Here is a 24014-nt window from a genome sequence, read left to right as displayed (position 1 = left end):
TGCAGTGTGACTTTGTATCCGGGAAAGTAAACAACAAGAAGGGAGAAAACAAGAGGGGCCCGAGCAGGCAGAAGAGGATACTTGGGGACAAAATTTGGATGCTACTTTTATTGAAACATTGAGAGCTTCCCATCTGATAGCAGGTGAGCGCAACAACAACAACAACAACAACAACAACAACAACAACAACAACAACATTAAACTAAAACTAAACTGTCTGTCACGAGTCTTGTCTGATAAAGAAAGTGTGACTGTGTGATTCCTCCTGTATTTGCTCCTGAAGAAGAAGTGGGAGGACAGAGAAGTGTGTCCTTGCACACACAGGGCTCTGAGCTGATCCATGATGCTGGTTCTTCTCACTCTGCTGCTGGGACTAACAGCCTCTGCCTCAGGTAAGACAAAACCAAGCCTCATTTAAACACATAACAATTCACTACACTTGTTTTTAAGTAGAAATGCCTGAAGGGAAAGTGTAACCTGGGATTCTCTCCAAGAGACATGATGTTATTTTGGAGGAATAGTAATGCTTTATATTGTTCTCTTTTTTTTTTAAAGAGAAAGAAAGATATATTGACTTTTAATAAGATGAGAAAACATTTATTTGTCCCACTGTGGGGGGAATTCCATTGTTGCAAAGCAGAGTACAAGAACAGCAAGAGACTAAATACTATGCAATCAAAAATAAAGATAAAAAGTCTAAAAAACTTAACTCTAACAATAATCTATTATACCAGTATTACTATACATCGAATAGAGTTAAGATACAACACTGTAGTGGAGTAAAACAATAAGTAGAGTAATATTATTGTATTAATAATGCCCTGTGGCAGCCCTTTGACGTCCCATTGTCTCTAATGTGAAGCAAACACCATGACGTTTCAGCTGGTTCTTGTGATTCATTCTATTGTATGTTTATTACCATTTTCCCACATTCACAATCTGCTACTGCTTAGACTCAATATACTTTTTTGTCGGGCATAACTAATTAAAGCACTTGGTTACTAAGCCTCAGTTTGCTTTGCCCCGAGAGGAACAAAGTGTAATTGGGGTCATGTTGGGGCTGTGTGAACTGCTGATTTGAGAAGAGGAACAATTCTTAACATAATTTCAGTGCATTATGGTGAGTGTTTTGTCAATGTCATTATTTCACCTGTTATGACTGCATACAAAATGCTAAATGGTTGATCTCAGTTCTCTTTTAGAGCAAATATTTAAAATGAAGCTACCTGTTATACAAAACCAACATCAAAACACTGATGGCGCAACACGTGCATTGATTCATTTGAGCTTCAGACCATGTGTTTTCCAAAACATCTTTATCTAAAAAAAAAAAAAAAACTAGCATCTTTGTGCCTTCAGGGGCATGCAGCCTCACTGTCAAATATAGATTTTATAGATTTGTTCCTAAAATGCTGCATTTGTTTTGTAGAATATTGTGTGCATATATATATATATATATATATATATATATATATATATATATATATATATATATATATATATATATATATATATATATAGTATGCATTAATGTTATAAATTTGGGCCGTTTTTTTGTTTTTTTTTACCTCCAATCGAGGACAGACAAAAAGAGTATTGAGTCAAGGATCAAAGCACTGATTCTCAAAGCTACCATGGAAAATTACTATTTTGGCTTAGTGAGTCTAAACCAGATTTGAATCAGGTCTAAAACATAGAGCTACACAAGGAAGTGGTACAATATTATAAAAGAATAGAGCAACACTAAAACAAAAACTGAACTGAGGTCAAGGACTGGACTGACACCAAATTAGTGCTGAAAGAACCACTCAATCTTGCATTACTTAGGTACAGCTACTTAAGCCCAGATACAAGAGGAAAAGTGACAGAAATCATCATAAAGATTCTGACCCCCAAAAAATACTCAAATGTAGTGAGAAAAGTAAGAGTGAAAAGACCTAAATGGTCCAAAGTGCATTACTTTTGTTTCTTTCCACCTCTAGATGAATGTAAATGTCATGGTCCTTGTGCGTTTCAGTGGAGTTGAGGCGTCCTGTCATTAGGTTCAACTCCAAAATGCTGATGCGTCCCGAGGTGGTGGTGAGGATGGGCACTCCCCTGGACCTGAGGTGTGAGGGCGATGGGCCGGTGAACTGGAGGCCACGGCTGCCCAAACACAGACGCTACATCTCCAAACTGAGGGGAAATGTCCAGACGCTGCGTGTGGAGCGGCCCTCTGCAGAGTTCACCGGGACATACGTGTGTTACTATACCAGCGGGCCACAGCAACGCGAGCTCACCACCTCCGTGCATGTTTATATCAGAGGTGAGAACAAAGAGGAGGGAGACATCTAGGACAAGTGTGTTTTTTCTGAGTAGCAGCAGTTCTACACAGGGTTTAAAGCTGGGGTTCATTTTCACAACGCAAAACAAAAAGTAGGTTTTTAAGTCAGTGTAACTCGTCCTTCGCATTCACAAACATACATTTTTAGGCACGTGCACAGTTTAAAAACAGCTTTTTACAGATGGCAAAGTGAAACTGGGTGGACAACCCAGGCATAGCCAATCCGAGCGCTGCTTTCAGCGCTTACTTCAGGGTAGATGAGGCATAAAATATTTTTCATTATGTGCAGAAAGCGCACAGTGGTCTTATTTTGTCACAAAGTGCTGCTTTTACAATAGACTCTTTGAGAGAAAATGCAAAATGTACTCATTTACCAAAAAAACTAAAAACTTACCATGTCTAAACCAGGTAGGTTTCCTCCGGGTGTTCCAGTATCCTCTACCACCAAAAACATGTACAATAGTCTGCTGGTGTTTGAATAAGAGTGTGTGAGAGTGAGTCTACAAATGGAAATTAGTCCATGGCTACGATCCGGCGTGTTTACAGCATGTAGGTCATGTATGTTCAGGAACATGCACTGTCCCGGCCAAAACAAATGAAATAGATCTAATCTTACCTAATGAGGAAAAACACAAAAAGTTAATTAAATGTATTTGAATTAACCAAAACTAGAACCCATTGCACCAGAAAAAGTACACAAAGCTTCAAAAAATCTAAATATACTGTATGTACTCACTACATTTACCAACATCCATCTTTGGCCTCTTTGGACTCTGTATTTGTATTTGTGTGTCTCTTTCACAAACATTACTACTTAATTTTGTCTATTTATTCCCTTTATTTAACCAGGTAAGAAAACACATTGAAATACCCTTTTCAAGGTTGACCTGGCCAAAGTGGACTGCATCATAAAAACATTACACATTTAGCACTAAAATATTAAAACATTGCAGGAGATTAAAACAAGACTACACTTATTTTCTACAACACTACTTTACATTCCTTGTCACTTCACGGTGTCTTTGCAGATCCTAACCGGCTTTTCTGGGCAAGCAGCAACTTTCTTCGCGTTGTCAAGAAGGAGGGAGAGGACTTCATGCTGCCCTGTCTCCTGACCGACCCCTCGGCCACAGACATAGGCCTCCGCATGGACAACGGCACCACTGTTCCGTCCGGAATGAACTACACAGTGTACAAGCACCGCGGCATTCTCATTCACGACCTCCACCCAAGCTTCAACGCCGACTATGTGTGCACGGCCAAAGTCAACGGAGTGGAGAAAACTTCCAAGGCTTTTTCCATCAATGTTATCCAAAGTAAGACTTGGTCATCAGAGGTCATAACTTTTCAGACGAAATTCTCAAAAGGAAAAAAAAAATATTCAAATGTATCTAAAGAATGTATTAATATAAATTATTTTTTATTGTCATTGTACAAATATAACAAAATGGTGTTGACCATGAGTTTCAAAGGAACAAAATCCTTCAAAACTCCTCAAAACGTTGCCTTATTTTGCCCTGCCCCCTTTTATTTCACTGCTACTGACCCGCACTTATATTGTTATCACACTTCTGGTTCAGATGCACAAACTACAGAAAAGTCTGGTCGTTAAAATATGATTTAAATGGTTGATAAGTATAAAATGTATCAACAAGTCAACAATGCTACTCTGGGTGGCTTAAAACATAGTCTGTAAAAAACGTATTTTATGTCAAGAACACTATTTTTGATAATGTAACAGACAGACTGCATATGCACTGATACACAAACTTCCCTTTATTGTTGTGCTTTTAGTGAGTCATCCAGTCTGTTTAAAAGCTATTTCCATCAAATGAAAGGTTCTTTTCTCAATGATGTTTCATAATCCTGAAGTAGGATAAACGTTATACGTAAAACCCCTCAAAATGTCGCCTATACAGGAAGCGGAAACCTCTCAATAATTGACAGGCAAAAATAGCTGTTTTTGGGATAATCAATCTTACAATATAAAAGATCTGTTGCAACATCTGTGTTTTTTTCTTTTGACTGCAATAGTAAAAAAAAAAACTTGAGAATGACATATCATCACAGTCTAGGCCAGAGGTTCTCAACCTTTTTCGTCTTGAGTTCCTCCTAACTCACCAGAAAAATATATCTGTTTACTACTGTGGTATTATTTCTGTTATGCTTTCTTGTTTTAATGATATTGATGATGTCCAAAATTTCCCAAAACATTCATAAGGATGTAAAATGTAGTACAAAAACATTTCAATTTATTTAATCAAATGCTATTCTTTTGTAGTTTCTTCTTAAAGTAACCCATTTCCAGCACAGTCTCGTAAGTGCTCCTGTATCTGTCTCCCTGGTGAGGAAACACTGGTCTAGACAACTGGCAAACAGACAATATTTTAGGAATATCTGTGTGTTTGTTTTTGTACAATGTGACTTCTGTTCCTCTAGAGCTGCGGTTTCCTCCGTACGTCTTCCTGGATACCGACGAATACATCCGCATTGTTGGGGAGGAACTAAAGATTCGCTGCACCACACATAATCCCAACTTCAACTACAATGTCACCTGGAAATACACCACTAAATCTGTCAGTACAACACAATTTATACATTTCAAAAATCACATTCCCTATACTGATTTTCTGTCCTTGCCTTCAGAAGCCGATAATTGAGGAGGAGGCTAAATCGAATGGGGAGAACAGACTCGACATCCAAAGCGTATTGACCATTTCATCTGTGGACCTCGCAGACACCGGGAATATTTCCTGTATCGGCACCAATGAAGCCGGAGTGAACAGTACAACAACATACCTGCTTGTAGTAGGTCGGCACTCTCTCGTGTCAATAAAAAGGGATCAAGTATATGGTCAATCATGTTAAATTCATATTATTTTCTTCAGATAAGCCCTACATCCGGTTACAACCCCAGCTCTCCCCCAAACTGGCCCATCGAGGTTTGTCTGTGGAGGTGAATGAAGGAGAGGACCTGGAGCTCAGTGTTGTTGTGGAAGCGTATCCTCATATTATAGAGCACAAGTGGCTCACCCCAACCACCCCCAAGACTTCAACACAGGAGCACAAGTTCATACAATACAACAACAGGTACAGATTTCTCTATTCGACAAGTGCTGCAAGGTTTTGGTTAGTTTCCACGGTCAATATTTTTGCCATTAGATGCATTGTAGAAGTAGAACTTAACTGAAAGTCTGGTTTTTGATTCAAATTAAACGTTAGCTGGACCTTGAGTATAAATCATGCTGTTTTCCTGTGTAAAAAAACAAAACAATAAACACTTTCTCCTTTTTTTGTATTTGCTGTTGTGATGACGCACTGGGGCTGTGAACAGAAATGTGTTTTGGGATGATTTATTGTTCTTAAATCCTTATTTTTTTTCTTTTTTGGTCATTTATTAGATACCACGCGAGTCTGCAGCTCAAACGAATGAATGCTCATGAACAGGGCCAGTACACTTTCTATGCTGAGAACAACTTGACCAACGCGTCGATCACATTTCAAGTCCAAATGTATCGTAAGTGAAATCCGTTATAATGAACGACACAAGAAAACATGAATGCGATGCCTATAAGATCTTTATATGAATTTGTCCCGTCGCACAGAGAGGCCCATTGCAGTCGTCCGATGGGAAAATGTCACCACACTCACTTGCACCTCTCTTGGGTACCCCGCCCCGAGAATCATTTGGTACCAGTGTTTTGGGATCCGGCCCTCGTGAGTAACACCTTTACACATAGTTTATCTCCTAATCTCCACCTTAAGACGTTTAAATGATCTTTATGGACTCATGAGTGCTTCTTTTTTATCTTCATTCTCCCTTGATTTGGTTTATTTTGTCCACAGCCACAACTGGTCTTTGGCTTATGTTTATAATTATATATATTTTTTGTAGTGTGTATAACTTCTTTAGTGGGCAAACTTAAACAGAGTCTCAGATTTAGACACAAATTTGGATATGTTTTGGACCTTACATTACACCACATTATATTCATTTGACGGATGAAAATGACTTTCATTATTACAATAATTTTTCACTCCACCGTATTCCATAACGCCTCATAATTTTGGAATTATAGAGAAGTCTAAAAGTTTTATTGGCTGTATCAGGCAGCTGTGTGATCATATCGAAAAAGGCATCCATCAAGGCTGTGCCATCTCACCACTGTTAGTACTTGTTATGATGGTCAAACCACTAATTTGATGGTTACAAAAGGATGTCTTGGCTCATATTATTGAGTGGTGTACATAATCAGTTGTGTTATTTACAATGTTTTTCTTTGTATTGTAATAAGTTACTTCAAAATGTCCGTGAGAGCCAGAAGAAGCGCTGAAGAAAGAGTAAAAATGCTATTGCGCAGCTCGTCATACTGCATTAAACCCACACCAAATGCCCTCACGTGATCTCAGTATCTGATTAAAGCTCTTTCCAAACAGGTGTAAGGAGAATAACTCGGGGACTCAGATGCCCATCCCGCTGCAGGCGCCCACAGTGGAGGTGCAGAGGGAGGAGTACGGGGCGGTGGAGGTGGAGAGCGTGCTCACTGTGGGGCCGTCCAGTCGCAGGATGACCGTGGAGTGCGTGGCCTTCAACGTCGTAGGCGTGGGCAGCGACACGTTTGCCATGGAGGTGTCTGGTTAGTTAGAAATCATGATTTTACCCTCTTCATTGTTACAGCATATGACCATCTAAATAAAGCATGAACAAGAACTCATAATGGACAGTTTAGTCAGAATGATTCAGGCTTGGGAACTACATCATTAAGGGGTTAGAGTTCGGGGTTTGGGTATTAATTAAGTACCGTATTTTCCGGAGTATAAGTCGCACCAGCCAAAAAATGCATAATAGAAAAGAAAAAAACATATATAAGTCGCACTGGAGTATGAAATGCGGTTGCAAGTGTGAAAATAACAAATAATATCACATAAAAGTCGATCCGGAGTATAAGTATATAAGTATAAATATAGGTATAAGTCGCACCCGGGCCGAAACTATGATGTATGTATTTAGTTACTAAACCAGAAGCTTTGTTAATAAACTACTTTTTAATTGTATTCATTATACTGTGTTTTGCCCATGTTTACTGTTTCATTGATTTTCTATCCCCCTGTTCCTAAAATCAACATTTGTTTTTGGAAAGCTGACCAAGGCAATTGCTTGTGATTTTGGGCTGTACAAACATGATTTGATGATTAGTTCTTTTCACTTAAAAAAAGCTGATGTATTATGGCGCTGTTCCATGGATTTTAATTTGCCGTTAGAAAATAATTTTAATTCATTTTGAGCATAAAGTCAACCTTTGTGTTTTTTTATTTTTGCAGATAAGCTCTTCACGTCCACTCTGTTCGGAGCTGGAGGAGTTCTGACTGTGCTGCTTCTGCTTTTGGTGTTCCTCCTTTACAAATACAAACAGGTACGAGTTCATCCGAGCCTTTGAACGCTCAACTTTGTGAGCGTTTTCAGGAGCTTTTCCTTTATTTTGTCAGAAACCTCGCTATGAAATTCGCTGGAAGATCATCGAGGCGTGTGACGGCAACAACTACACCTTTATTGACCCAACTCAGCTACCGTACAACGAGAAGTGGGAGTTTCCACGAGATAAGCTCAAGCTCGGTAAGACAGTTAAGTCATTATCTCAGAAATCAGAACGACTCAGGAGAAACTTTTCTTCATTTCTGTATCCAAATCTCTCTGTCTCAAAAGGAAGACAAATATTTCCTTCTTTTGTTGTTTTGTGAGCAGGAAAGATTCTTGGTGCTGGGGCTTTTGGAAAAGTTGTTGAGGCCACAGCGTACGGTCTGGGAAACGAGGAAAATGTGACACGTGTGGCGGTAAAAATGTTAAAAGGTGACGTTCAAGTACATTTCATGGTCTAGTTATAAATATAATATACATATATATATATATATATTATATATATAAAGGAGGACTCATGTGTGTGTGGATTTCTTATTTTCAGCCAGTGCTCATTCGGACGAAAGGGAAGCTCTGATGTCTGAACTGAAGATACTTAGCCATTTGGGACACCACAAGAACATCGTCAACCTGCTCGGCGCCTGCACATACGGAGGTCGGACTGACGATACAAACGTTGTGCACTGTATTTTAATGTGCTTTTTTTGATGAACCCGCGGCATGATGTGCTCTTCTTTCCCCCGCTCAGGCCCAGTTCTGGTGATAACAGAGTACTGCAGTCTGGGTGATCTCCTGAACTTTCTGCGGCACAAGGCGGAGACTTTCATGAACTTTGTGCTGAACATGCCCGGGATGGCGGAGAACGACTACAAGAACATCTGCAATCAGAAACATTTCATCCGGAGGTACAGGGCCTTTTCAATACACAACAGATGTACAGTAAAAAACGTGATGGTCTAAGCGGTTCATCGTGTCCAACAGTGACAGTGGGATCTCCAGCACATCTTCAGACAGTTATTTAGAAATGAGACCTGTCCAGCCGCCAAACCTCGACTTATCACAAGGTAAAATGAAATAATGAAAGACGTTTCTTTTGTTTTTATTCTATTGACTCTTTGTAATTGTTGTTTGTTGATACAGTGAGTGAATCAAATGTCGATTGGTCGTTTGACATAGACGACTTGCTCCAGTTTTCCCTTCAGGTGGCTCAGGGTTTGGAGTTTCTCGCGAGTAAAAATGTAAGTGTGCAATTGTTGTGCCTCCTTTTTTCGAAGATAGTGAGTGCTAAAATTAGGCCAGCATTTAGTTGAAAATATATCTAGCTTTTTTTGGATGAAAGAAGGCTTTATGGAAATGTAATGAGGGATGGATAATTTGTAAACAGGGGCCGCATGGGGTATTCCCCATTGATCCCTTATGTTTTATTGGGTTTCATAGTTATTTTTGAGTGTATTTTAGGCTTAAATTTATTTATTTTTAAATTTGGGATGTGACACTGTTTGCAGTGTATTCACCGAGACGTGGCAGCCAGGAATGTTCTCCTAACGGACCGCGGAGAGGCCAAGATCTGTGATTTTGGCCTGGCACGTGACATCATGAATGACTCCAACTACGTAGTAAAAGGAAACGTAAGTTCACTTTAAGGTTAAAGGAGTGGAACAAGTCAGAATACATGGTAGAATTATAAACATATATAATAGAATATATAAAAAACCCTTCATGTGAAATGTGGACCTTTATTGTGTATTTAAGAGCTGCTTTAACATGTACGGTACATTTCTTGAGTTCAATAAAGTTGTATTGTATCTTTTTAGGCACGTTTACCTGTAAAGTGGATGGCTCCAGAGAGCATTTTTGAATGTGTTTACACTGTCCAGAGTGACGTCTGGTCCTATGGCATCCTGTTATGGGAGATCTTCTCTCTAGGTTTGGCACATAACAGTTACATTATCACTGATGGGTTCATAAATGACTAACAGAACATGTTTTATCAGGTAAGAGCCCATATCCCAGTGTTGCAGTGGACTCCAGGTTTTATAAAATGGTGAAGCGAGGATACCAGATGGCCCAGCCAGACTTTGCTCCACCTGAGATGTAAGTCATTATAACCATTCTCAACACAATTACATTTATGGTCAATAATTAGATAAGATAAAAGATAAGATAAGATAAGATAAACCTTTAATATCCACGCAAGGGGAAATTTTGTTGTTACAACGCAGTAGAACAGGAGGAAAGACAGATTATAGGAAGTTTCAAAAACACACTCTTAAAAGAACTCTTAATAGAACTATTTAACTAATTAAATAAGCATAATACCATCCACTTCCTATTCTGTCGCCTGATGGTCATTTGAATGCATATAATGACATATAAAGCGTTTCCCTCTAGTACTCTGGATTTGTGTTCCCAGACGTAAAGCCTTTAATATTAGCTCAACAACCTGATTTCAAGTTAAACTATGGGTTCATTAAGGTTAAATGTTAGAGTTTAGGTGATTAAAGTAGTAATTATGGTTAACGTTAGAATCAGTCTCTATGAAATCATCCCAAAAAAGGAAGGCGTCATTGTTTGTTGATTTCCTTATTCGTTATACGAATAAGGAATAATATGTGGAAATCCTAGTTTTATTTTTTAGCCTAATTTTGAACATTTCAGGTTATATTGGATGTCGCATGATAAAGAGGCAAAAATCATGAGGCTGCCCCTGGTAATAATATAAAATAAGATACAGTAGAACTTTATTGAACCCACAGTGGAGCAATTCAAACATTTTGGCTACACAAAGACCAACTAATGCAATTTTTCCGTTAAAATCATAAAGTGACTGAAGTGAATGAGTGGTTATCTAACTGTATAACTAACTACTGGTAAATATATTTTGGTAGATTTAGACTGGTCCTAAATGAACAAAGATACGTTTCTCTAACTCTCTTTCATTGCTACTGAACAGCAGATCTACTATTTTCTGCCCTATGTCACACCGGAAAAACTTTATTAGTACAATAACTTTTTTCTATTCCCTATTTATGTCTTTACCTGATGTAACCCCTCACTCCTATCTGAACACAATGTGACAATGGATGAGTGTGCATGTGATGACGGCTGTAACCCCACCCGGAATAAATTGTGCCGTGGAAACCCAGGCCTGGTCTTAGTCAGGGCCTAATCATCATTTTGTTGTTCTGCTTTGAGTCAGGCCTCAGTTCTGCCTGTTAGCCACATGATGTCGGAGCTAGGGGGCCGTGTAACTGCTATTTCACGCGGTCAAAATGCAACTGGAGGGGACTTCTGTGTCTCCGAACAGGTCTCTCTTGTCCAAACTGCGTCAAAGGCCTCAACAAGAGTCTCATCTGTCCAAATGGGTTCATACAAATGTTACAAAACGCCTGGCTATAACTGTGCATCTTCCAGGTACATGATCATGAAGATGTGCTGGAATCTGGAGCCTACAGATCGTCCCACTTTCGCAAAGATCAGCTCGATGATAGAGATATTATTGTCCGGCGCGACGGGACAGAGCCACGAGCAGGAGCAGGTCAGTTTAATGCACCAGAACAAAACAACTTCAGGTTATCGGGTCAACACTGTCCTCAGGATACCAGAGTTTGTCCTGCACAACCTACAACTTTCCATGGTTTCACTGTTGAAGAAATGAAAGGAATCAGGTTCTTATTTTTAGACATAATTGTCCTTGCATATCAAATTATGGGAAGATGATGTGCGGAGAATAGCTCTGAAATCTCTTTTTGGCCAATAGCATCTGAGTACAATTAAGGCACACATTATAGGCGCCTGTGCCTGTGACTTGGGGCCTGAGGCGGGCACAGCCTGGACTTTGCATTACTTGCAAAATGTTCAGTGCATCTCTTTTGTTGCTGTTTAGTTTAAATGAGTCAAGGCAGACAGACATTTCATTGGTCAAAAATAGTGCCTCCATTCATAAGTCCAAGTCATAAGCATTTGGGTGTACATTAGGATATTGTTTCAGACTTAAAATGGCTTATAACTTTAACTATTGTAGGTAGAGTTTTGATTTAGTTTATTTCAGTCTCAAGCACAAATTCTCTCCACTGAAATAAACTTGACTAATAAAGTAAAAAGGTTTGTGTTACACTATACAAGCTAATTCTTCATGTTTTACACACTTGCACATTGACTCATAAACACAGCATTAACTTCCATTTTACGTCCGTCTAAAGTCACACAAGGACCTCGTGTTGATGACCTCTGCCTCTTTACAGCTAATCTACCAAAATGTGCAGCAGCAGCCGCAGCAGCCGCAGCAGCCGGCGGGGCAGGACAGGGAGGGCGAGGAGTGTGACCGGCCCAAATGCTGCTGCCATGGCCCCTGTGACCAGTCTTGTGACCGCGAGGAAGAGGAGCAGCCTCTGATGAACACCAACAATTACCAGTTTTGTTGAACAGTCAGAAAAAAAAGAAAAAAAAGACAGACAGAAAAAAGAAACACAAAAAGAAACTCACGCCCAAATGCCACGTCTAAGTCAAACTGTTTAACTAGAGCGGGGAAGGCTGACGTTCGCTTCACCGCACACACTGTTGGGAGATCATTTCTGCTGGTCATGCCTCTTTGCCAGATAGACTAGCAGCTGCGAGAAAGCATGTGATCTGCTTCTTTTGGAGACCGTGACTGGAAATACACAAGCTTTGCATAGACTTATGACATGGAAGGAAATAATCATGTCTACAATGCAAAGTAACTGAAGCCGTCTCCAAAAACAGACTCAAGTATTTCAGTTTTGTCAGTGTTGTTTTACCTTGTTCTGTGTGACTTCTCCTCATCATGGAGTTGTGGTTGTGTCAGCTGGTTCACGTCCGTTTCATTAGACTTTAATGTTATTTTTTCAGAGGAAACAAGCCCTAAAACCGTCTATGCAACTGATTCATACTCCTGTGCGCTGCTATCATCTCAGATCACCTAAATTGAATGTCCGAAACAGTGCAAGTGTTTTTCTCTGAGTTTAACGTGCTAAATCAAGTGTGGAGAGTGGGAAGAATGGCCATGTTGTTTCCCTGCGCTGTGCTGCTCTGACACACTAAGAGTAACTGTCAGTCGGCGGCAACATGTGATTGTTCCACTTCAATTTATGGGATTAATTAACAAAGTGTGTTCAGTGTGTGTGTTTTTGAAGGCAGTAAGATGCAGAAGACATTTTTTATGTTTGACAATGTGAAGTTTCTAATACACTGCCAATGAATGTTGATAATGATGCACAAATGTAGGTCAGCTCACACTGCCAGCAGGACGTTTTTGGTGTAACTAATAAGCTATATTACAAACTATAGACCAAAGACTTGTAATATGATTTCAGGCATTTCAGTGAATGTGCTTGCATCTGATAACATGATAATGTATATAATGTCTTAAGATGTAAATTCAGAACAATCTTTATTTTCTCTAAAATGTTCTTGAGGACATAATAATACAACATGTGTTTATGCAATGAGACAATCATCGCAAATATATTAAAAACAAGTGTTAATAAAGTTAATAAAGACATAAAACTTAAAATGATGTTTTGGGGAGAAGGAAGTATGGGAGTCCCTGCTCAGACTGCTGCCCCCGCGACCCGGCCCCGGATAAAGCGGCAGAAGATGGATGGATGGATGGATGTTTTTGATACTACAATTTATCCATAAATATAAACGATACATCAGTTTAGTAGTTGATCTTTTTGGTATGAATTCAATAATGTTTCAATAAAAAAAAAATGGGTGCTCAGTCTTTATTGTGACCTCAGAAGGGAAGATACATTTTTCAACAAAGAAAATTAAATATACACCGTGTACAATGTACTTCAGTGTGTATCATTGAAGTTTCAATTTGTCAGCATTTACTTCCTCAGTCATTTTCCCAGCGTGCATCACTGTTGCACAATTTAAAAACTTAAAATAGGTTGTGGGACTCTTTAAGATGTTAAGTTCAGATGTGTGAAGAATCAGTCATTGTTCAACCTAAGGGGATAATCTCAGTGCATCACTTTTTATCCTAATAATTCAGCTGATTGTGTAAAACATTGACAGCCACATAATTTCCGTCCTGTGGTTTGTTTCAGCAGGAAATAAATTGGTTTCATTTGTGATAAAATAAATAACAAGGACATTTCTCCAGGCTATTTAGGTGCTTGTTTTTAGTAACTAACAAGGACAGAAATATAGCCTCTATTGGCAAATAAAGACGTTAATTTGTTTTGAACATGGCAAAAACGGAAATCCTAAATTTTTTGCATTGAGATACAGTCCAGTATTTGGCAAATAAAAAAATAAAAGTCAAGACCCTACAGTTAAAACCTTGCAATTTAATCAAGTCAAGACAAAAAGGCAAAGTTAAACGGTTCTAAATGAGTCGGCCTTACTTTGGGAAACGGTAAGAGAACATTGTATTTGTAGCTTTATTTCAAATTAAAAGTAACTATCAATGTAATGAAGTATTAAAGGAAAAAAAATCAAGAGTATATTTGAGTTTATTTGCTGTACAAGCGCTAACTGATTAACATGCGTAATTTACTATTGCACATCACATAATAATTTGTATTTGAATGCCAGAGTGCGCCAGCAGGTCACTATTTCACCTACATACTGCACTCCCCTGTAACACATGAGGCAAAGGCCAAAACATACTGCATATACTGCATGTACTGCATATACAGCAATTAGTCCAAAGGCAAGAGGCTTAAACGTGAAATCTCATAAAAGAATAAATATAATGAAGCACGAATGCACTACAGATGTCTGAAAAGTTAATACATAGAATATTTCAGTAAAAAAGATGATTACAGAGTAGTTTAATAGCTAGAGTCAAGTTTGCACTGGTTCATAATACATTCAACACTGAGCTTGAAATGATTGGATTTATAGGACTAGAAAAGGACTGTTGCGTGAAACAGCCTTTAATATTTAAAATTGTCGTATATTTAGTCCATATCTGTATTCATAACAAATCATCTTGCACTAATACAGCTTGTACCTGGTACTATTAAACTGGAGGTGACTGAAAACTGCAGCACAGCACCTCTGGGCCTGAGGCGGGACACAGAGCTGTCAATCGGAGACTCATTTTCACATTCAGCTTTGGGGAACGTAGGTCCAACGAGTCACATTCACAACAGCACAGCCTCGCCACGCAACACTCCTCGAACAGAGCTCATAAGCATTTCAGTTTGTCTAAACGTTAAAAACCAACGGAGATTTTAAAGACGCTTAATACTAAACATTGCATTCATTCAAAATAGGGATGCACGATTTGAGGAAAATGTGCAATATTTTCTGTAATGCAAGTATTCGATTTCTGTTTGGAGAAGGCATAAACAGGCCTATGAACTGATACAAGAAACAAATGTATTTCAGAACATGTTTGTACAGAGCTAGACAACAGGGTGAGCAGAATGTCATTTGTGGAGGAAAGTTATTACGGTACTTCAAAAGAATTGCAGCCTTTTTTCTAATCGCGTCCATTCAGACAGCAATTTTGATTTGATTGCGATCAATCTTGCAGCCCTAATGCAAAAGTACTCTGACGCTATAGCGCGATAAACAGTTACCCAGCAGTTTATCGGGTTGTTCCAACGTTTAGCACATCCTGCCAGAAAGCTCTATACAAATGGCTTGGATTCTTTTCTCTGATGGATGGCAATGACAGGTGGATTAACCGACGAGACAAACGTACGAACCACACCAGCGTTTGAAAGGACAGTCGGGAGAGCTGACAGTCGTTTAATCAGGTTTGCACAATGGTCTCTACTTTTACCGCTTCCAAGTCTTGACTGTGGTCTATTACCTCCTCTTTCTCTGTGTCGATCTTTGCCACTCCCAGTCTGTAAAGGGCGTCTCTAATGACCACCTCTCCCGGTTGACACGACTGCAGGACTTGATTGACCTGCTGATTGACAATGTCTCTGCTCGTGAGGAAATCCACCAGGCGATTGTAGAGGTAGTAATAAGCAGTGTTGTTAAAAACCACAGGCTGCTGCTGAGTTTGTGTGTCCGTGTCCTCTGACTGTTTGTCTTTGGGCGTCTTCAGCTCATGTAAAAGCTCCATGTCGGGCTGTAGGTCGTTGCACAGGAGCAGAGAGTGGTGTTTTAGAGGAGGAGGGTCTTCAGTGTGGGGGTCCTCGGGAGGGTGCATCAGCCAGCGGGACATTGAGCTGGTGATGGGATGAACATGTTGGCTTTGATCTAAATCCGTGCTTTGTGCCTGGTCTTGTAGCTCAGCGCAGGACACAATCTGCAGAATAAAAAGAAACTCAGTTCAAATGTGAAAATGCTAAATTATCTGTCATTGTTAGTTCATTGAAGCATTTGCTGAACACAGGTTTTTGCCTCCAAAGTCAAAAGTTTCCAACCTTTTCAGACCGGGACCAACAAAATAACCAAGCAAGCAAGCAAGCAAGCAACCAACCCAAAATCTGTGTTGTGAAAGTGAGCATTACAAACACTCAAATACTGACTCCATATTCAATTCCAGTTTTTCAATAAACATTTATTATTTCAAATTGAATTCTTGAAATTTTTGGACCACCGGTGAATGCAGTTAAATGGAGACATTTTTACAAGATACTTATTTTACTCATTTACAAGAATAAAGTCGGGTGCCCCAGCTTTAATAAGCACGTTCCCTATCAAATAAATAAAAACATAGATTGAAGTTTCTAACTGAAAAGGTTCCGATCCTACAGTGCCAATGTTTGAGGTTTATGCATGGACGTAAACTAAAAACAACAATAAACTTATTAACCAACCTCCGGCTTGTCAAAAGGGTCACAGAAGCAGCCCTGGTTCCTGCCCCACATCTGTGTTGCCAGATCTGGATACTGCATATCAGCACAGAGCGCCACCTGCTGGGCACAGTCGGTGACGTACACTGGAGGCCAATAGCGAGAAGACAGCAGCAGGTCTAGGTGGTCTCGGGCTGATTCTCTTCTGATCAGGCATTTAGAGCCAGAGACCACCTACAAACGATTCAGTACACAACTTTAGAAACAGAACAGTCTTGAAAACTAAAGATGACTAAACTGACGTGCATTTTGTACCTTGTGAGGGCAGAGCTTGGACAGTTTGCCTGCAGTGAAGTGAGGACTAGGCTCTGGAGCTGTAGGCAAACCATTATGAACTTGTGTGTACAGCGAGAAGAGAGAGACCACCAGCTCATCCTAACAAAGACAAGTGACAAAAAAGACCGAGGTGAGGCCAGAATTAGACAAAATGTTAAGCTCAAAGATCCTAAATTATGCTAATTGTCCCGTTTCATAGTCTACCCCAAGGGCATAGTTGATAATAATAAGTGTTGTGCAACACTCATAACATAATAGTTATAAAATAACTGGGCATGTTACAGGTACAGATTACTTCCTGAAACAGGGAACAGGTGAGCAGACGAACAGGGGCTACGCACTCATGCTGGTGAGTAGCCCCGTTCGTTTCCTCATCCGAGGGGAAGAATAAAGACTGTTCTCTAGCTAAAGACGGAAGAAAATCAATTAAAAAACACTTATAAGGTAGCAATAGCACTGTAAGAAGGTTACAAGCTCTGAAAAGTCATATTATATATAAAGACCCTTTAAGTGTTATGTTTTTTTTAGTTGTTATTGTTGTTATAAGTTATTTTCAGATGAAGCAACAATCAAAAAACACATTGGGGACAATATTTATTGGTAGGTACTAATATTGTTTTTGATTTTTTTCATATACATGTATATTGATATAGGTATATTTTCTTGGTAATATTTCAGAAAAAATAAAATTTATTTTGTTGTTAGTCTTACAAAAATGATAAGTTAATTTGTGAACTTTATCATACCATAGCTTTTAAAATATTGATACCGGCCTAAACAGCAAGTCAAATATTGGAATATACTGTAAGGTATTCGCTGACGGGGAGGAGAAAAATATAGACAAAAAAAGAAAGAAAGAAAAAAGAGACCATCAACACAACAAATCAAATGAACCCAGAGAATGTGTTTAGTGTACCTTAGTCATTTCCTGAGTGATGTGAGACCCACATTTCAAAAGCATCGTTCTCAACTCTTCATCGCTGTGTTCCTCCAGTTTATCCAGTCTCAGATGTCCGTCATGAATGAGACGCACCAAAACTGAAGGTTCACCTGCAACAATACAATACACAACTTGATAATCAAATACATTGGCCGGATGCGTTCTAAGGCTTTGCTATTGATTTAGTTTAACTGTGTTTAAATGTATTGTTCCAATTCAAGTGTAATGTAAAAGAATATGAATATGGGGAGTGTGTTTGATCTCACTCTGCCCTATTGTCTCTAACACCTAATTCACAGTAGAGTTTAAAAGTCCCGATCTTGCAAAATCGACTTTTAACCTTCTATTTGTGTTAATTGTTCCTCAAAACAATCCCCCCATTTTTTTTTTCTTTTCTTTTATCAGTGCCTTTAATAGATTTAATCATTTCAGAGAGCCAGCAGCTGCAACCACAGTTTGAGGGAAAAAAGCCAAGAGCAACCTGAACGAAACCGAAGCGAGCAGTTTTCATTTCCGGGAAGGAGACTTGGCCTCAAGAGATAAGTGGCATTTAGTAACATTTGTGTAATGCATGTTGCACAGCGTAAAATATTATCACACATGACCTTAGGGTTGTCTATGAAACAATTACAGCACGATATGGGGCCCTTAAAATATGAATCATAGAACAGTACTAATGAGTGATCATGAATGTATTCTCTTTTTACATTTGACAGATACAAAAAGGGTTTAAAATAATTATGACATCAATTAAGACCCAAATAACTGTGCTTATTGCTTTTCTCCCGAAGGTGTTCAATTGCAGATGTTAGAAGTTTATCAAACCGCCGTACCGGATGTGTTCTCCGTGGCAGCGTGGGCTTTGTTTTTCTCTGTGTTGATGACGCTTGAACTCCTCATTAATGGAGGGATGAAGGGGGCAATGATTGAAGCGTCCACTCGAATAATGGGGGCGTCTGAGGGAAACGTGGCCTGCTCCAAAGCCTCACTCTCCATCGTCAGCCAAAAGTCATCCACCAGCACCTCATCCGTGTCCGAGCCCTCGGGCCAGATGAACTGTACGCACAACACCGAGCATGAAGGAGCACTCACGCCTCAGAAAGTAACAGGTCAGCTCATCTTTTTTCCCGTACGTTTCTACAGATTGCGTTTTTACCGTCTCACCTCTACGTTCTTCAGTGCGAGCAGGTTGTCTTGTCTTTGTGCAATTTCGATCTTTGGAGCCATGCCACAAATGCCACAGATCATGTCGTTGTAATCGCGCACAGTCAGACACTCGAAGGCCCAGTATCCACTCTGCAGCAGCTCCTGGACGTGGCTCATTTCCTCCGGAGTCAACGTGTGAACTACAAACATGTACGGGGTGATATATGGTTTCATTTACGCACAAGAGACATATGAAATGTGACGTGGAAGGTAATCTTTCAGCATTTAAATACTCACTCGGGTGATTGGGCACATGGTCAATTAAGGTTGCGAAGACTTGAGTTGGAGTTTGTTCAACTTTAATGCTGGCTCTGATTTTTAGAAACAGGTCCATACTAACCAACAATCTGTTCCCGACGTTGAACAAGCCTGAAACAATCCAACACTGTTTACAATAGTCCTTAATTTACCTTGGTATTTCCTATTGAACACATTTTTTCTTCACATAATAAAGATGTTCTCTGTAACTCTGTGTGTGCACTGAATGTTTAATAATGCATGTTTGCATAATAATGCATAATAATGCATTGTTTCAAGAGCAATAAAAACACCTGCAAATGAATAAATGCTACTGTGAATGCTCCAGGCCAAGCAATCGCTCCATAGAGACACACAAGATACATATTGCAAAATACTTGAAACACAAAATAGGAATTTATACCAAGATCTAAAACAGTACAATATTTGTCACCTGGATGAATGTCAGTGAAACTATGCAGGGCCAGACACTGCACATTGAGGCAGATTTTCAGCTGAAGAGAAACCCTGTGCATCAGAGTTTCAGTGAGAAGCCAGCATTCTACTTGCCCCGCAACAGTACTGTAGGAAACAAGTAGATTAGAAAAACATTTACATATCCAACCCATATTTGAATTGTGCTCACTTTTGTCCTCCTTTAAACAGAGGGTAGTTACACAGGCTGCAGTGTGTCGAGGCCGACTCGAAGAAATGCGGCCAGCCAGACTCAAAAAGTGTCTCTGTCTCCACGTTATCTTCTGGATCTGCGTCACTTTGTTGCACTAAAATGATCTGGAGATTGTTGAGCTCCTGGATCAGGCTGAGCGTCTCCTGGAGATCGACTTCACTTTCAGAGAACAGAAGCGTCCGCTGTAAAAGCAGAATGGTCGACTGCCGCTGGACGTCCTTCTGGGCCGCAGTCAGGGCCTTGTACGGGTCCAGCAGTGTTTCGGACTACAAAACGAAGAAAGGAAATCAAATACAGTTGCAATAGATGAGGCAACACACATTGTACACACAGAAAAAGCAAATGATAATCCAAAACTTGCTCTCAAAGTTTTACCTTTATGCCCTTGTTGTCCTTTTGATTCAAGGATAAGCCACATTTTGGACACACTGCTGGCTTGTGTCTGTTCTTATACATGTAGTCGCATGCGGGATTTTTACACCAGCCTCTCCCACGTGATGTAGGCAGCCCCAAATTCTGAAGTAAAAAAACACTTACATTACAAAAAGAATCTAATTAAGCACTTACGACTCACAGTGAAATGGTAATGTGGTGCACACTCACAAAGCTGGTGACAGTGCGTTGTTTAAAAGGCACCACGGACACAAGATTCATTCTTCGGTCGAGTGAAGCGACAGTAGGGCTGCCCTCTGCTGACATAGGGGCAATCTGAAAATACAAAGCTACTATTACCACAAAGAAGCACGTTTAATATTATTCAAGACCATTAAGGTGAGAAAAAGCCTTGACATAAATAAGAGTGGGGAGAAATACCGGTAATCACGTAATTGATCCTTTACCATTGCTTTATTTCCACTAAAAACATAAATTCCTGCATTACCGGTTTGTCTGTGTTTGTCGGCGGCGTCTTTCCCAGCTGTTTCAAAGTGCTTGGTTTGAGTCCTGTTAGAGGCTGCTGAATCACTGTGGTCAGAAGGAAAGGGCATCAAAAACAAAAACTGAAGACAACGCTTTAGTCGCATGGTTACAGAGTCGCAACATTCACAAACGTAATAAAGTTAACTCGGTCCAAAACATGATAATAAAGATAAAGTACCTGAAGATGTGGAATTCAAACTTGTATTTTGTTCTTTGTTCGACGGCAAGGTCACAATTTTGAACATAGCATTGTCTGTAAACAAAACCATAATTTTGACACATTTTCTTGTTATCATTGTTCAATTTTAACTGGTCTTTTCTTACTTTTGTTATAGTAAGCAGGAAGAATGGGTCTCACTGGTTTCTTCTGGACGATTATCTTGTCTTGGCTTGTTTTGTCATCTCTTGCTCTATGTAAGACGATTGTGCTTTGGGTCAGCATTAATCGATAATGTATTAATATAAGAATTCCCCCCCCTTCTTATCGCTATGTGTACCCTGTGTGAAGAATTACACCAAGACTTACTTTGTCTGCTCCTTTGTCTGGCTGCTGCTGCCCCCTAGTGTTGTCTGCTTCACACTGGAGGATATTTGTGCTCCGATGATTTTGGCAACTTCTTCTTTAGACGTAGATTGTTTCATCACTAAATTTTTCACTTTGGGCTTCTTCCTCTGATTTCCAATTTGGGCCTATGGAGATTGCACAACTATACGTTTGTATTTTATGTAGCTAAAGTCAAAAGACATTGCTTGTACTTACATTATTGTTGGATTTGTTTTTGTTGGATTTCTCATTTTTTTCAACAGGAATCCATTTGCCCCCAAGATGCTGCCCACACACTGGGCAATTTGGAGGCTTGTGTCGAGTAACATATATAAACGAACAACTGGAGTTTGAACATTTACCACGACCTCTTCTGGTGTACGTCTTAGCCGGCTGTAAAATGAAAATTGTAATGCTTTTAAGACTTTTTTTAAAAACACATTTGCATCATGGTATGTTATGTTAGTTACCATGCTATAGGAGGGTTTGGGGCTTTGCTCTATGCTGGACATCATCATTACTGGTCCCACAGCGGTGACACTGCCCAATGAACTTTGAGCCAGCAGATTCTGAAATATATATTATTTATCATTCACTGAGCCAAAATAAAAAGAAATGAAAATTAAAAAAAACTTACTTGAGTGGGTATTAAAGCAACAACTTGTGGGGGTTCTTCATGTGGTTTTGACCCACTGACAGTACAGGGAGATGACTCAGTGTTGGGTAAAACCGTAAACGAGGTGTAAGGCAGTATTCCATGTGCTTTGGAGTGCGCTGCCTCTTCTGGTACCTCCTCGAGACTCACGGTCGGTGGATATTGCTCTATTTCAGCAGAGGGTGCTGAGGAGGGACACTCCGCCTTCACTGTGAGCGTTCCTGCTGCTCCATCCAAAGACTCTCTGCTCACATCTGGCACTACGTCTCCTGGCTGAGGACCAGAAGTGCAGCCTTTGGCCAAGACAAAGTAATTGGCTCTGGGGAGGATCTTGCGGAACCCTGGCAGCTCTTTTGATGGACTGTGGGAGGGCTGTAAAAAACACAGCTGTTGGTCAATGAGAAGGACAGATATGAACATGTAGTGAGTGTGACACATAAAGTCATGCATTATTAAGCCTGAGAAGGTAAATTATATTACAGGATGATTGTGCTAACATAAGCAATCACTACCCTAAATGTGTAGAAAGGTATTCCATTGTATTAATTTATTGTCTCTATTACATTTGTAGTGAGTAAAATTGTCAATGATGCTTTCCGACTAATTAGTTTCCCTAATAGCCGATTATAATTCCAATATGTAATCAAAGCTTATAAAAAGATTGGAAGGAAGTGTTTTGCTCTAAAATCAATGTACTCCTTGACCTTTTCGACTGATGCTTTCAACACTTACAGGGAAGTTAGTATTAGGATCTCAGATGGAAATAAAATCAATAATGTAAAAAACAACAAGAAAAAAACAAACGTACAGTGTATGCGCCCTCCTTCTCTGACTTAGCCTTTTCCAAATAGTAACTTTTCTCTGCCACACTGAGCCTTCTCCAGCTCTCACTGATGCGCTTGTTGATTTCTGACTGGGGCAAATTGGGTACTTCTTGTTGCATTACTTGATGAACATCAAAGTAGTAGAGCAGGTAAGCAGACCTAAAAAAAAAAAAAAAGTTGGTCTTTAATATGAGAAACGGTTATTCCCTATTGTAGAAAAGAAGGAATAACAGTATTACCTAGGTTTCTTGGGTAAGCTGCTTGTTTGGTGATGAGGTTTGCTTCTCCTCTTCTTTGGAGGACTCTTATCTGTTTGGTAAGTCTCCACTTCTTCAGTCATCACCTCATAAATGCCCTCTTTGTCCATGGCTAGGCACAGATAAATATTACATAATAACACAATTGAGGGAAATAATGAATACACCACTTAACAGACTGTATAATCAAGAGACAAGCAGACACAAGTCTTTGTTATTACCAAAGACTTGTGTGTAAGAGGTAATAACTAATGAGTAGCAGTAGCATCATCAGGAATACGCATTGACAACAAAAGTGTTTGTAACATCATGGGAGTAGTAATAGTAAGTAAAGTACATAATCACATCAAGGAACTGTTCATGCATTCAGCCTAAAGGTAAAGGTGCAAAACTACAAAATAGAACTTTGAGGTAAAAGGTTTAATGGCGTGTCTCTATACTGCTTGCACGAAGCCAGTTGTCCAATGAAATGGCGTCTTATTGAGGTCTTACCTACGATCGCCCAAATCTTCAGACAGCTTAGAAGATCACTTTAACAAACACCAGAAAGGCCATGCATTTTCTTTATAACGTAAAAGGCTGTGATTTTGATCGTGTAGAGAAAGCACCGTGAATATTTCAGTAAAGTACCCTCGTTTGTCGTCGATTCGGTAAAAACATGGCGGATTGTTGCTATGCGTCTACACCAATCAGAAATAAGAATGAAAAAGAATCATCCAATCAGAAAGGACGTTTTTTACACGTGAAAGCGTCGCATAAAGCGCCGTCGTTCATCGTGAAAAAAATAAGTATTTTTTTATTTTATCTGAACATATGTTGTTGTTGTTGTTGTTGTTGTTGTTGTTTTATGGCGGTTGGCATCCAATTGTTGCATTACCGCCAGACTTTATTCCTCAGACTTTTCGTAGTCCTCAGACTCTGTCCTTTCTGAACAT

The 24014-nt window shown here is 39.6% G+C and overlaps 2 protein-coding genes across 2 annotated transcripts; one reads left to right on the top strand and one right to left on the bottom strand.

Moving 5' to 3' along the window:
* Window positions 1–11: 11 nt before the first annotated feature.
* LOC140354467 (macrophage colony-stimulating factor 1 receptor 1-like) lies at window positions 12–12192 on the top strand. The gene is made up of 22 exons (XM_072439518.1): window positions 12–143; window positions 284–392; window positions 2018–2305; window positions 3352–3639; window positions 4763–4899; window positions 4970–5135; window positions 5212–5413; window positions 5725–5840; window positions 5929–6040; window positions 6761–6960; window positions 7646–7737; window positions 7811–7937; window positions 8067–8171; window positions 8284–8394; window positions 8488–8644; window positions 8721–8803; window positions 8880–8977; window positions 9245–9367; window positions 9554–9665; window positions 9734–9833; window positions 11154–11277; window positions 11984–12192. Exons 2-22 carry the CDS (start codon window positions 341–343, stop codon window positions 12161–12163), a joined length of 2973 nt encoding a protein of 990 aa, XP_072295619.1. The 5' UTR covers window positions 12–143; window positions 284–340; the 3' UTR covers window positions 12164–12192.
* A 3266-nt stretch (window positions 12193–15458) lies between these two features.
* hmgxb3 (HMG box domain containing 3) lies at window positions 15459–23189 on the bottom strand. Its single transcript, XM_072439506.1, has 20 exons — window positions 23062–23189; window positions 22807–22981; window positions 21981–22370; window positions 21814–21912; window positions 21560–21736; window positions 21326–21489; window positions 21124–21209; window positions 20978–21052; window positions 20762–20844; window positions 20485–20589; window positions 20257–20397; window positions 19840–20147; window positions 19648–19775; window positions 19194–19325; window positions 18915–19096; window positions 18584–18806; window positions 17727–17860; window positions 16790–16909; window positions 16499–16708; window positions 15459–15984 (listed from the first exon to the last, which is right to left on the bottom strand). Exons 1-20 carry the CDS (start codon window positions 23187–23189, stop codon window positions 15478–15480), a joined length of 3567 nt encoding a protein of 1188 aa, XP_072295607.1. The 3' UTR covers window positions 15459–15477.
* Window positions 23190–24014: the final 825 nt, after the last annotated feature.

The sequence above is a fragment of the Eucyclogobius newberryi genome, unplaced genomic scaffold (genome assembly GCF_026437365.1).
Source record: "Eucyclogobius newberryi isolate DKJ021-1_F unplaced genomic scaffold, fEucNew1.0.hap1 SCAF_11, whole genome shotgun sequence".
In the NCBI taxonomy this organism is placed as follows: Eukaryota; Metazoa; Chordata; class Actinopteri; order Gobiiformes; family Gobiidae; genus Eucyclogobius; species Eucyclogobius newberryi.
Note: the sequence above shows the minus strand (reverse complement) of the source record. Positions and strands in the feature narration are given on the sequence as shown.